We start from the raw sequence: 13,286 nt of genomic DNA, 5'->3' as shown, positions 1-13,286 counted from the left end.
AATCCCCCAAACAAAAGAAAAATTAATAAGCTGGGACAGCTAAGTGCTTTTACCTTCTAGAGGGCAGCTAGAAAACTTCAAATAGCAAGATGTGAGCATGCTTGTGCTTGCTACTTTAACACTGGGTGTTGCTAGAACAGAATTGGACATTCTGCGAGTGCTGTCTAGGAGCTGATACTGTGCTGGCTGTGTATGCATTATATGTTGGTTCACAAGAGGTAACTGCTGTTATAATCGCCATTTAAAGGGAAACATGCTTGGGAAGTTGTGTAATTTGCTTAGTTACCCAGGTAGTAAGTGTTTGATGAGGATTTGAATGTCTGTTTCTCTGATTGTAAAGCCTGTACCCCAGCTTGATGTTTCCGTTTATCAACAGACATCAGGAATGGTTTCTCTAATAGTTTTTGAGTGGTATCTGTTTTTCATAATGGCCTTTTATTGTTGGTAGAAACCACTTGTGACCTATTAATGCTGTCGTAGCTTGGCGGAGACCAGGATGAGCTGATCTAATCAAAGGCTATTTTATTACACATTCCTGTATCTGATGGGCAACATTGGCCTCTGGCTTTTTATGCTTTATTTTTAAGAATTAGGGAGAATATTAGTAAAATAATTTAGAGAGGAAAACATAAATCAATATTAGACTGTTCAGCAAAGAAATTTAGACAATTACTGTCTGCTGTTGACATTTTTCTAACCATTGATTATTCCTATGTGTCTATTTCAGAACTGTTTCTTGGCTTATGTTATTTTTACATACCAGCTCAGAATTCTTGAGTTACTTGGATAATTTCCTAGGTCTTTTAAGCTTGTAAGACCTTCACTGTTGGTGTAGAAGACCTTTAAAAAAAAGTACATTTAGTTGCTTCTATAATTTTTAATATGTATTTATTTTTTTATGTAGGAAATGCTGAGACACTCAAGCATGAACCAAAGAAGAATAACATTGATACACATTCTAGACTGAGAGAATTCTGGATGCGTTACTACTCTGCCCATTATATGACCTTAGTTGTTCAGTCCAAAGGTAGTATTATCTGTTACATTCTTAAAGTTACTCTGAATTAGCAGGGCTTGAGTTGCAGTTTATTTTTGAAGGTTTGCAGCATTTTGGAGAAACTTGCATAAGAATCACACAACCTAGAAATGTCAAAAAAAATTAAGAAAAAGATATCTCATGAATGCATAAAATTGATCATAGTTATTTTATTATTTATTATCATAAAATATACACAAATCGACAAAGATAAAAAGATAAAATTAATCTAAACTCGGATAAATATACTGCATTATTTGCAGCAGAGAGAAATGTAAACTGATGTTAGATGCTGTATTAACGCATAGCTACATGGAAGTAATGATCGTAAGTTACTGCTGGAATAGTTTCTTATTTATTGTTGTGATGGTGACCAGTGTTGTGACATCTGCATACAGCACTGCTGATCATGTCCGAATGGACAGTTATCTTCTCTAGTAAACTGTATTGTAGGTTTTTTTTTTTTTTCGTTTTTGCTATTTTTTTTAAAAGATCTCATGGTACTCACATAGTTTTTTCTGAATATAATATGTATGAAGACTAAAATATGTGTTAATAGGTTGTTTATGTTATTGACAAGGCTTCTGTTAAGAGCTTGGTATTAGTAGTCAATTTTGGAGACAGTCAAAATTTAAATATCAGGTTCAGTAGGCAAATTGCTTGTCATTGTAAGCATGAGGACCTGAGTTCCCATGTAAAAATGCCAAGCACCAGTGTATTTCCTGTAATGTGCTGGAGAGACAAAGGCAGAGAGCTTGATGCCCAGCCTGTCTAGCTGAACTTGTAAGTTCCAGGTTCAGTGAGAGACCCTGTCTCAAAAATGCGATAGAGAACAATTGAGAATGACAATGGCATTGACCTCTGGCTTCCCTGCATATACACAGTACATGTGCATGAACGCATGCACAAACACAGAGCATGCATACACATTCCCATAGGGATAAATTACATGTGGTAGAGTGTGTGTGTGTGTTTTAACTGCCACCAGGTCAACATTTCCACATTGTTCAAGGGTCAGCTGTATTACTTTCATAGGATGTTTGTCTTAATCAGTATGATATATTAGTTTCTCCATTATTTGACATTAATTAAAAACGGGGGTTACATTGATTATTCAGTAAAGAGAGCTTGCTGTGCTTGGGTCTGAGCAGACTTTGGTTCTCAGCATCCATGATGGGTGCCTAGCAACCACTTATAACTAGCTCCAGGAAATCTCACACCCTCTTTTGGCTTCCACCAGTACCCACGTACTACGGCACACAACACACACACACATACACACACTCCTCTATACAGAAATAAAAATAGAATATTTTTTAAAAAATCGAAGGAAATTAAAATTTCAGTATGTTACAAAGTTCACAGAAATATAAGATCATCTCATATAAATTCTTTCTCATTGAAATGGGTTTATTTATAGGCTAATCTCAAGTGTCTTTGAGTATACCAATGTAATCATAGGCCATCTAGGGTTTTGAGCAGGGCCTCATAGAGCCTTGACCTTCTGGAATTTCAGGCTTGGCTGTTGTGTTTCAGATGACTCAATTTGTGGTTTTATATTTAATACAGATTGATTATAAACTTATAAGGGAAGTTGTTTGTCCATCCTTATATAAGATCCTATAAGATGATTAAGAGCAGCTCTTAACAATGATAGAAGCATCTTAAATGTACAAGCTTGAAGAATGCCCGTGCTCCTTTCCTCCTGTGCTATTATCATGTGAGTGTCTCATTTAAGAAACTGGTAGCAACCGGCAGTGGTGGCGCACGCCTTTAATCCCAGCACTCGGGAGGCAGAGGCAGGCGGATCTCTGTGAGTTCGAGGCCAGCCTGGTCTACAAGAGCTAGTTCCAGGACTGGCTCCAAAGCAACACCTCTGTCTCAAAACCCTGTCTCAAAAAACAAATCAAAAACAAAAACAACCCCCCCTCCAAAAAAAAAACCAGAAGAAGAAGAAGAAGAAAGAAGAAAATATGGTCGCTTTCTTTTGTTTTCTTGGGGTTTTAACCATTTTTAGACTTCTCAAAATCACTTGCTAAACCATTCCTTTTGACATTACTTAATGTTTCACATTCTTTAGAACTGACCCTCACCTGAATGATTCTCCTTCTTAGAAGGTTTTGCCAAAACCTCTTCAAAATTGAGATCAACGCTCATAGCATATGAAACATTTTCTCACTTTTCAAAATTAACCCACAAATGTGACTCTAAATTTGTAACATACATTGCTGTTTTTAGTATAGAAATTAATTTATAAATTGTTGCAAATTATTTCATGTATATGAAATTTTATTTACCTAGACATTTTGTTTCTTTGTATTCTTTTCCTATTTGACATGCTGATTAATATTACAGATTTTTGTTTGGTTTTGAGACAGGGTTTCTCTATATAACCCTGGTTGTCCTGGAATTTTCTGTATAGACTGGCCTGGCCTCAAATTCAGAGATCCACCTACCTTAACCTCCCAAGTTTTACTATAAAATTTTCAAATAAACAATAGAATTTTGATTAAAATCACATATAATCTAGATTACATTGATTTTTATGCTATCTCATTATACTATTTAAATGTCAAATAATTGGGTCTGGGGAGATGGATGGCTCAGTTAGGGAAGAGTTTGTGTCACAGGTTGGAGGGTCTGAGTTTGAATCCCCAGGTACCCATGTAAAAGGCAAGCACAGTGTCTTGCACCTATGATCCCAGCACAAGAGATGCAGAGATGGGGACCCCTGGGGTTTGCTGGCTAGCCTGTCTAGCTGAACTGGTAAGCTCCAGGTTCAGTGAGGCCATGTTGGAAATGTTAAAGTAGAGGGGCTAGGGCTCAGTGGGTTAAGGTACCAAGTGTGAGTTCTTTTACAAAGTCTATATGGCAGACCTTCACAACACGACAAATGTCATTAAAAGTAGTTTTTTTGAAGGCAAACAGGAGTAAGTTACAAAAAAAGTAGGAGAATAATTGAGGAAGACATCAAATGTCAATCTCTGGTCTCCACTTGTACAGAGAGAGAGAGAGAGAGAGAGAGAGAGAGAGAGAGGAGAGAGAGAGGAGAGAGAAGAGGAGAGGAGAGAGAGAGAGAGCGAGAGAGAGAGTGCCAGCAAAATGGTTCAGCAGATTCAGTACTTTTTGCCAAGCCTGATTTCCTGAGCTCAGTTCTTGGGACCAACATGGTAGAAGGAAAGAACCAATTCCTGCAAGCTGTCTCTGACTGCTCATAGACATTGGTACACATGAATACACACACACAAACACATATGCACACATACACATGCGTGCTCAAAATAAATTTAACAAAAATTCAAATATTTGTCTAAATAAGTAGTTTAGGTTAAATTTACTATTTGATTAGTCTCATTTGTATATATCTTTTTATACTTTAATTTCTTTCTTTTTTTGAAGTACTAGGAATTAAGCTCTGGGTATCTCACAATAATCACATGGTCTGCCATTGAGCAAAACCTCGGGCTCCTTTATTGAGAGTTATTGGAACTTATGGATTTGGTTGGAACTGATACATACTGTCCTGTGATAGATTGGTCACTTAGATACATCTGAAGGGTTTTCTTTTTCATCTTGTGTTTTAATAGAAATTTCAAAAGACCAATTATGCAGTTTAGGAAAGGAATCAAAAGTTAGAAATTATCATTTTATTTGTTCTGGTTCTCATTGCTGTGATAAAAGGCTGACAGAAGCAACTTAGGGAAGCTTTTCTTTGGCATGTGAGGGTGGAATTCACTGTAATGGGAACATGTGCCTGGTCCTCACGTCCTCTGCAGACCCAGATACACAAAGGCAAAGGCTGATGCTCACTGACATCCTCCTCTTCACTGTTACCCAGTGTAGACCACTCGTTCATGGGATGGGGCCACCCACATTCAGATTGGTCTTCCTAAATTAGACCTCACCCACATGCCCAAGGTGTGTCTCCTTTGATTCTAAACCCACCCAAGCTGACAATGAAGATTTACCGTGATGCTCATACTTGAATTCTAAGAAAAATTTTGGGGAAAGCTCAGCAAATATAGTACAATATATATCCTGGCAGAGCCTGGAAGCCATGTTAGGATGCCAAAGAGAGAAGGGTTAGTCTGGGGAGAGATGTATATTGGAGTGGGTGCAGGAAGGCAGTTGGTGTATTCGTGTCTCTTGCCTCTTCATGCTTGCCTAGTGGTAAACAAAAGTTTTTTTGTTTTTTTAAACTTGGAGTCTAAAAAAGAAGTGGGTGTTGTGCAGTTTTCTCTCATAACTGGTTTACACCAGTCAGTGTTCGCCTAATTCAAATGTGTATGAAAACAGACACCAGCGTATCTACAGTTCTTTACAATGACTAACCACATTGTGTGTTCGTTATCCTCCTTCAAGAAACCCTGGACACTTTGGAAAAGTGGGTGACGGAGATCTTCTCTCAGATACCGAACAAGTAAGGCAGTCGCTTTCTGTGAGTTACAAGTCTCCACCATTAGAGAGCACACCTTTTTGTATGAACCCCAAATGTATCTTCTTTTTTTTTTTTTTGTTTTGAAAAGATCATACACTGAGATCTAAGGAAGTTTACTAGCTTAGTCAAGATTGTATAGCTTTTGAGTAGAAAAGCTAGGATCTATTTCCATAGTTCAAAAATTACATGCTTGTAAATTTATAGTAAGCAATAATTCTGAAGATCTTCTTTTTGCTTTTATTTTTTTACGTTTATGTTATTGTCCAGGGCATTTGGAGCTATGGTAAGAGTTGAGAAGCATGTAATGCATACCTGCCTCTCCTAACGAATTTTGTTTTGAGAGGTGTTTTTTTTCTTTTCTTTTGTCAGTTGTTTGGAATGTGGAACGTTTTTCTCTATTGAAGAATTATCTTGTAGACAATGGTGATTTTTAAAAAAGATTTATTTATTATTATGTATGCAGGCCAGAAGAGGGCGCCAGATCTCATTATAGATGGCTGTGAGCCACCATGTGGTTGCTGGGAACTGAACTCAGGACCTCTGGAAGAGCAGTCAGTGCTCTTAACCGCTGAGCCATCTCTCCAGCCCCAACAATGGTGATATATATCTAATCACGCTGCATATAGTTGTTACATTTAAACAAATTATTTCTAGTACAGCTTTACTAACTAAAGTACTTCTTACAGGAGGAAAGCTATAAGTAGGTGGCACCACAAGAGGCAGAAATGATAGGGGCAAGGTCCCTGGGGCAGAGGTAAAGGAAGCAGAGTGCCGTCAGGATTTCTGTCCCTTCGCTCCTGCAAAGAATGCTCTGTAGCCAGCACCGCCCAGAGTAGATGGCTTACAAACATGCCAGTCGCTGAAGTACCCGATGACACTGTCGTAAAGGCTTTTCCCAATTAAATCCTAGTGTGTTTGTTTTCTTTACAGTGGGCTACCTAAACCAGACTTTGGCCATTTAACGGATCCTTTTGACACACCAGCTTTTAACAAACTATATAGAGGTTTGTGAGCCTAAGGTTTAATATTGCTTGAAATAATTTTAGCATGTTTCCTAAAATTCTAGTCTGCCAATTATCTTTGAAAATGCAAACACAACAGACGTTATGACTGTTGAAAAGGGATGCATTGGGCTGCCTGGTCTGCTTCATGTTTCCCCCAGATCCCCGTATTCCTTTTGTTCTGTCTTCTCCCCTCCTCTTCATTTAACCTTAAGAAAGTAAAAGTAGAAGAGAGAAAATCATTTGAAAATTATCTTTTGAAATTTCATTATACCTAATGGTATTTGTTAAATGAAGACATCCTCAGGTGTCGGAACTGGAAGGGCATCTTTAAGTCTTACTAGAAAGAGAGCCTGTTTTGGCAAATTTCCTTTGATATGTTATAGGTAAATTAACAAATATTCAAGATTATAAAAATATATACTTACTAAATGTATATTTCTAAAAATATATATTCTTTTTAAAATTTGGCATCTGTAGAAAGTACATGATGAGTTGTTACATGATCATGTTCTGATTTCCTTTCAATTTGCCAATGTGACAGAGCCCTTTTTATGTTTCCTCTTTTTTCTTTGTTCTTTTAATCATGGAATTTCTTTTTTCTTTTTCCAGTTTCTTTTGGTCTTCTCTCTTCTCCTCTACCCCAGTGTCAGTCTCCTCGCTTCCTCTGGCCAGCGGGTGTTTTGGCATGCCCGTTCTGCTGCAGGCTTCATCCTGAGAATATTTTCTGCTGTTTCTAGCTTTGGATTTTCTATTTATAGATACATATTCTCCAGAAATACTTTAGCCAGTACACACATTTTATCACGAGAAGCAGACTCAGGAAGTCTTAAATGCAAGTGAGTTTTATCAAATCCTGCAAGCAGTGCCACTAGGGGAGGCTGAGCGAGTTTCACACGGACCTCCTGCCCTTAGTCCAGAAGGGAGTCAGTCCTTGTAGCATTTCAGTTCTCATTGTTCTTTTTCATTCTTGCTTAAAACAATTATTCAAATTAGAAAATTGGCAACTTGGAGTAACAACTACATTTTATTTAACCATCCTGTGGTTGCCGGAGGATGAAATATATTGAACAAACAGTATGTTCTTATGACAGAAAATGTGATAGACAAATGCTTATACAGTTCTTCTGGCATTTTTGTTTAGTTGTTCCAATCAGAAAAATTCATGCTCTGACCATCACATGGGCACTTCCTCCTCAACAGCAACATTATAGGTAAGAGGTCAAGGGAGGTTCGCTTCGTTAAATATGGAGCTGGGGTCATAATACAGAGAAGACTGGGGTGCTTTAAGTTTGGGGTTTCTATATTTAAAATTCGGGTGTCTTATAAACTAGAATGTAACTACTAGATTATTCAAGTCTTTAGGTATTTCATGGTTTTTCTCAGTATAAAAACTAGAATTTTTAATAATGAGTTACTTTACCTGAGTCTTTGAAATCAAATATTTGGCATTGATGTTTACATTTCTAATTATTTTTAATATTTGTAAGATGAAATATATCAATTTATGATTTATTTGTTCATAAAATGTATCTTTTGCTTATCAAAAGTGAAGGTTAAGCCAGTTAGTGGTGGTGCGTACCTTTAATCCCAGCACTCAGAAAGCAGAGGCAGGCAGTTCTCTGTGAATTCAAGGCTAGGCTGGTCTGCAGAGCAAGTTCCAGGACAGCCAGGGCTACACTAAGAAACCCTGTCTTGAGAAACAAAAACCAAAAAACCCCAAAAGTGAAAAGCTGAATAGCGTTAAGTTCCAATTTACTTCTGTGAGTTAGGGACATGACATTACATAAACTAGGTTAAAAATGTCAGTTTGTGTATGAGCAGCGCAGCTCAGGCAGTAAGTTTTTGTTTTGTTTCATTTGGGTTTTATTAGGTAAGGAACAGTCAATCCTACAAATGCTATATAATAAATAAATGCACATGAATTGATATAAATTTAGCTTATTTTAAAAAATCTATTTGTTTTGTCTTTGAGACATGATTCTCTTCATAGCCCTGGCTGACCTGCAGCTTGAATTTACAGAGATCCACCTGCCTCTGCCTCTCAAGCGCTGGGATTAAAGGCGTGCACCACCACCGCCAGCTTATTTTTAAATTATGTGTGTGTGTGTCTGTGTATGTATGTGTCTGCGTATGGATATGCACACGGGTGCACATGCCTGTGAGGGCTAGCCGAGGGTGTTGGGTCTGGAGCTGGAGTCACTGTGTGCAAGCTTTCCAACACGGGTGATGAGAACAGAGTTCAGTCCTGTGCAAGAGCAGCACATGCTCTAAACTACAGAACCATCTCACCAGCCCATCTTACTTTTTTCTTAGGCTGCCAACAAAGCAAAGCTGTACAGGCAAACCCAGCATAAGGAGAGGAAGCAGTGTGTATTGCTTGAGCTCAGTAAATGTTTTTGTTACATGCTAGAATATTTGAACAATCAAGCCCACTGAAATTAACAAAAGCATTATGACTCTAATGAGAAAGCAGGAAAGTGTGTATTACAAGAATAATATAGCAAAAGCAATATTTAGATTGAATATATAGTTATGAATGCCTTAAGAAATGTTGACATTGTTAAACTAATAGTAAAGGCCATTAGCTAAAATGCTCTTCTGTCGTTGTCTCTGCCCAACAGTACTAGCTCATTTTATATCCTTCAGACATTAAAACATTGAATATATTGGGGCTGGAGAGATGGCTTAGTGGTTAAGAGCACTGCCTGCTCTTCCAGAGGACCTGAGTTTGATTCTCAGCACCCACATGGATTTTATCACTCCAGTTCCAGAGAATCTGACACCCTCTTCTGGCCACTATGAGCACTGCATGCATGTGGTACACAGGCATACATGTAAGCAAAACACCTATACACATAAAGTAAAAACTAAAAAGAATCAAATATAAAACATCTCTTATGGAGTGGGATTTCAACACATGCTGTCATCATTGCCTTTTTATCCTCTCATGGAGTGTTTGAAGAAATACTGAAAGTTACAGGAAGTGACAAGTTGTAGGGTTGGTTTGTTTGCTGCCATCCAGCTCTTCTATAAGGCCTGATCCTTTATTTGACATGTCATTATCAGTCATTTTTATACCCCAGATAAGTGAATTCCCAGTAAATTAACTTTAGTGGAGAGCTCTTTTTCACAGAGAAGCAGTGTTACTAGTTTCGTTCAGATGCAAATGTTTAGTTAGCTGGGCTCATTCAGCAGCTGCTTTACTTTGTTCCTCTCTAGTACCTCATTCAATTCATATTTTTATATTGTCGAGGCTTTGAGAATTGCTTAGCAGAGCTGAAATAATACTTTGATTTTCAAAGGCTAAATTTTTGGTGGGCATGGTATTCAGTATCAGTAGTCTCTGTATGTTCATTATGTTATAAAAATACTACTAAATTGAAATTTGTAGCCTAATCAGATTTCCTATCCTTTTTCTTTTTTGATAATTTTTTTTTAAAGAAACATACCTTTAAATTGTAGTAGAAACAAATGGTGAAAAAATTTGAACAACATATTTTTAAGTTGACTATTATATAGTAGTAACTGACTGTTGGGTGAGGTTCTGTGAGTAGTGGTGGCTAGTCGATGAAGAGGAAAAGAGAAATATACTTAAAGGAAATTGAAACTAGACTCTAGATTGTCAAACCTTTAGGGCATTTTTTTTCATCTTAGAGCTTGGTACAGTAGTGAAAGATATTGTAACAATCTGAATCTGGACACTGATTAATATATTGGGTTCTAAGATGATAATCTGTATTGCGGTAGAGGGAGCTAGGGAGCAGGGGCTCACTGGCCTGCTAGTCTAGTGTAATTGGTAAGCCCCAGGCCTATGAGCGACCTTGTTTCAGAGGAGGTGGATGGAGACCATAAAGCTGACACTTGAGAGTTTTCTCTGGCCTCCACATGCATGCGTGTGCATATGTACCTGAGCACACACATGCAAGTGTACATGTCGGACCATGAGCACACACACGTGCATACCCATGCAAAAAAACTCAAAAACAAAAGTACCACCCCTTTCTCCTGCAAAAAGTGGCTTCATATGAAGTGCCTTACCATTTTCTGTCTTTATAGTGTGGCTGTTAACTGATTGAGAATTTCTTGTTTACTGAATTTTTATAAGAATAATCTTAGAGTCTCAAACCTGGTATATTTAAACCTTCTCTTGACTTCTGACCATTAATTTTTTTTAAGGGTGAAGCCACTTCATTATATTTCCTGGCTGGTTGGACATGAAGGCAAAGGCAGCATTCTTTCTTACCTTAGAAAAAAGCAAGTATTCAATTGTTAATTATTTCTGTAATAATCTCTGAATAATAAATAGTAGGTTTTACCATGCATTCCTCTGCTTTAGCTGCCATGAGGTCTAGAATTAAAACACTAATTATAGTCATAGTAATAACCTAGGTCGTTTTAATAACTATATTTTTAAGGTTTCTTAAAAAGCTGTCTTTTTAGCTTGTGTTAGAAATAATTACAAGTTAAAAAAGTACATATGGGAATAACAGTTAATTCCATAATTATATAAGAAGGTTAGATAAGTAAGTCAATTATTTAAATGCTGTGGCTCTCTAGGGTTTCCAACACAAAAGGTGGAAAAATCATACTGAACCCGTGGAGTTAAAAGTATATGCAGCCAGGCAGTGGGGCTCATACCATTAATCCCAGCACTCGGGAGGCAGAGGCTGGTGGATCTGTGAGTTTGAGGCCATCCTGGTCTACAGAGTGAGTTCCAGGAAAAGCAAAGACCATCCAGAGACACCCTATCTCGAAAAATCGACTTTCCCCCACCCCCAAAGGCAGCTACTTCAGTGGAGTGTTTCCTAATGCATTTCTGCAACTGCTTTATTTCTAGCTAACAACAGAAACAGAACTTTAGAATCTGGAGCAGCACCTTTAATTTCTTCTTTGTCTTTTTTACCTGTGTACTAATTTGCAAGAAATACTATTTAAGATATCATTGTGTTCCAGAACATTCGCAGAAATTGAGAGGGCGGTTATGAATAAGAACTTTAACGACATGAGTATACATGTGAGCCTTTTAGGATGTGAGCAATGTGCTTTTGATACATGTGGTCATTCTTACTGAGCTCTGTTGGACTTGGAAACTCTTCATTTTGATGTACACCCTCTGATTTAAGTTTTTTGTTATTTTAGCCAGGAAACAATCTACTCTCTGTGCTGCTTTATTGGATAACCATGTAGAGTAGCTTAAAGGCTCGAAGAACTCACTTGACATTCTGAGTTGGGTTGTATTTTATTTGTTTTAAGACTTTTAGAAGAAGATGATAACTGAAATGTTTCCTAGTAACTGTATGAAATAGTTAATTTGTGTTTTTATTTTATTTTTTCATTAAGAATCACATTGACATCATAAAACTACTTGTACCATATCTATTATTAGTCTTCCCGTTAAACAGGGGAAGATGACTACCATTTTTTTCTGGTGACTTCTAAATGTATTGTCATTCTTTGAACTCCTAAAATTGGAACTTGTAAACTTACTGTTGTTGGGTGTGGTGTCACAACCCTGTAATCTCAGCTCTGCGGAAGCAGAGGCAGGAGGATTACTGCAAGTCCAAGGCCAGTCAGAGCTATGTTGTCAGACTTGGTCTCAAACAAACAAAACCTGTTTAACACTTAAAGTATATGTTTACACCAAAAACTCAGGTTCCAAAAATTTACAAAGAAAGCTTGTTGACATTGTTAATTTAAACACTTATTAGATTAATTTTTCCAACTGTAGGTGCTGGGCTCTTGCATTGTTTGGTGGAAATGGTGAGACAGGTTTTGAGCAAAATTCTACTTACTCTGTGTTCAGCATTTCCATTACACTGACTGACGAGGGCTATGAGCATTTCTATGAGGTAAGTAATTAGATGGAGTTAATTTTCTTTTCTCTAGATAGGATTTTATGCAAAGACTAATGAAATGTTCTGCTTCCAGGTTGCTCATACTGTCTTTCAGTATTTAAAAATGCTGCAGAAGCTAGGCCCGGAGAAAAGGTAATAAAATTCCTTAGAATGAAACTGAGTTGATCCAAGTACAATTTTGTTTTCAGACATGCTTTAGTCCTACAAGATGGTGTTCTGGCATTTCTTGCTGTTTGCTTTATTGGCTCTGTATCCAGGTCCCTCTCCATCTGAGTGCAGACTATAATCTTTACTATTATTTAGCTAGCTCTTTTTATTTTTATGCCTCTTGTGGGTGATTGCAATGAGAAATTTTAATATATTTTCTAATTGTCATGTTCTCTTTCACAGAGTTTTTGAAGAGATTCAGAAAATTGAGGATAATGAATTTCATTACCAAGAACAGGTATTGGAAGGCAGATTATTTTTGCATGTTTTCTGTGAACAAGTTGAAACTGTGTGACCATTGTCCCACTCTGTGGAATTTTAACTGGAATTTTAATTGTGCCTTGCAAGATAACCTTTCGTTTTAGCATTTAAGTTACAGGGCAAGCCTAGGCCTGTGACATAGATCATGATGTGTGACCCTCTTTCTATCTAATCATCTATTTTGTCTATCCCCTTGATAAACATTCAATGGACAGCTTGCCATGGGATTCAGTAGTTTAGGAATTGAAATATTGTAAGGATATTTTACAAGGTAATCAATAGCAATTACCATGTGTAATATTAAGAACATTTGAGCTTTGGGAGTTTTTCCTTGATTGAAGGTCTTCATGGACACGGTAAATTTGAATTGAAGTTGCCAAAGCCATAAGGTTTGTTTATGCTCCAGGGAATTGAAAGCACACTGGTAAGAGCTTTGTGGGGCCCAGGCAGTGGCTCCGTGAGTACACTACTTGCTATTTTTGTAT

The 13,286-nt window shown here is 37.4% G+C and overlaps 1 protein-coding gene across 3 annotated transcripts in view; it reads left to right on the top strand.

Moving 5' to 3' along the window:
- Positions 1–13,286, top strand: part of Nrdc (nardilysin convertase) — a 67,604-nt gene that overhangs the window by 31,146 nt on the left and 23,172 nt on the right. For all 3 annotated transcript variants that reach the window (XM_050136244.1, XM_050136246.1, XM_050136245.1), the window contains 8 exons: positions 905–1,027; positions 5,399–5,456; positions 6,405–6,478; positions 7,620–7,689; positions 10,655–10,732; positions 12,207–12,327; positions 12,407–12,465; positions 12,724–12,778. In XM_050136244.1, the coding sequence (XP_049992201.1) occupies positions 905–1,027; positions 5,399–5,456; positions 6,405–6,478; positions 7,620–7,689; positions 10,655–10,732; positions 12,207–12,327; positions 12,407–12,465; positions 12,724–12,778 (638 nt within the window). The remainder of the gene's footprint in view (positions 1–904; positions 1,028–5,398; positions 5,457–6,404; positions 6,479–7,619; positions 7,690–10,654; positions 10,733–12,206; positions 12,328–12,406; positions 12,466–12,723; positions 12,779–13,286) is intronic.

The sequence above is a fragment of the Alexandromys fortis genome, unplaced genomic scaffold (genome assembly GCF_014885135.2).
Source record: "Alexandromys fortis isolate MF-2015 unplaced genomic scaffold, M_Fortis_MF-2015_v1.1 scaffold_13, whole genome shotgun sequence".
Classification (NCBI taxonomy): domain Eukaryota; kingdom Metazoa; phylum Chordata; class Mammalia; order Rodentia; family Cricetidae; genus Alexandromys; species Alexandromys fortis.
This window is presented reverse-complemented; position numbering and strand designations above follow the sequence as displayed.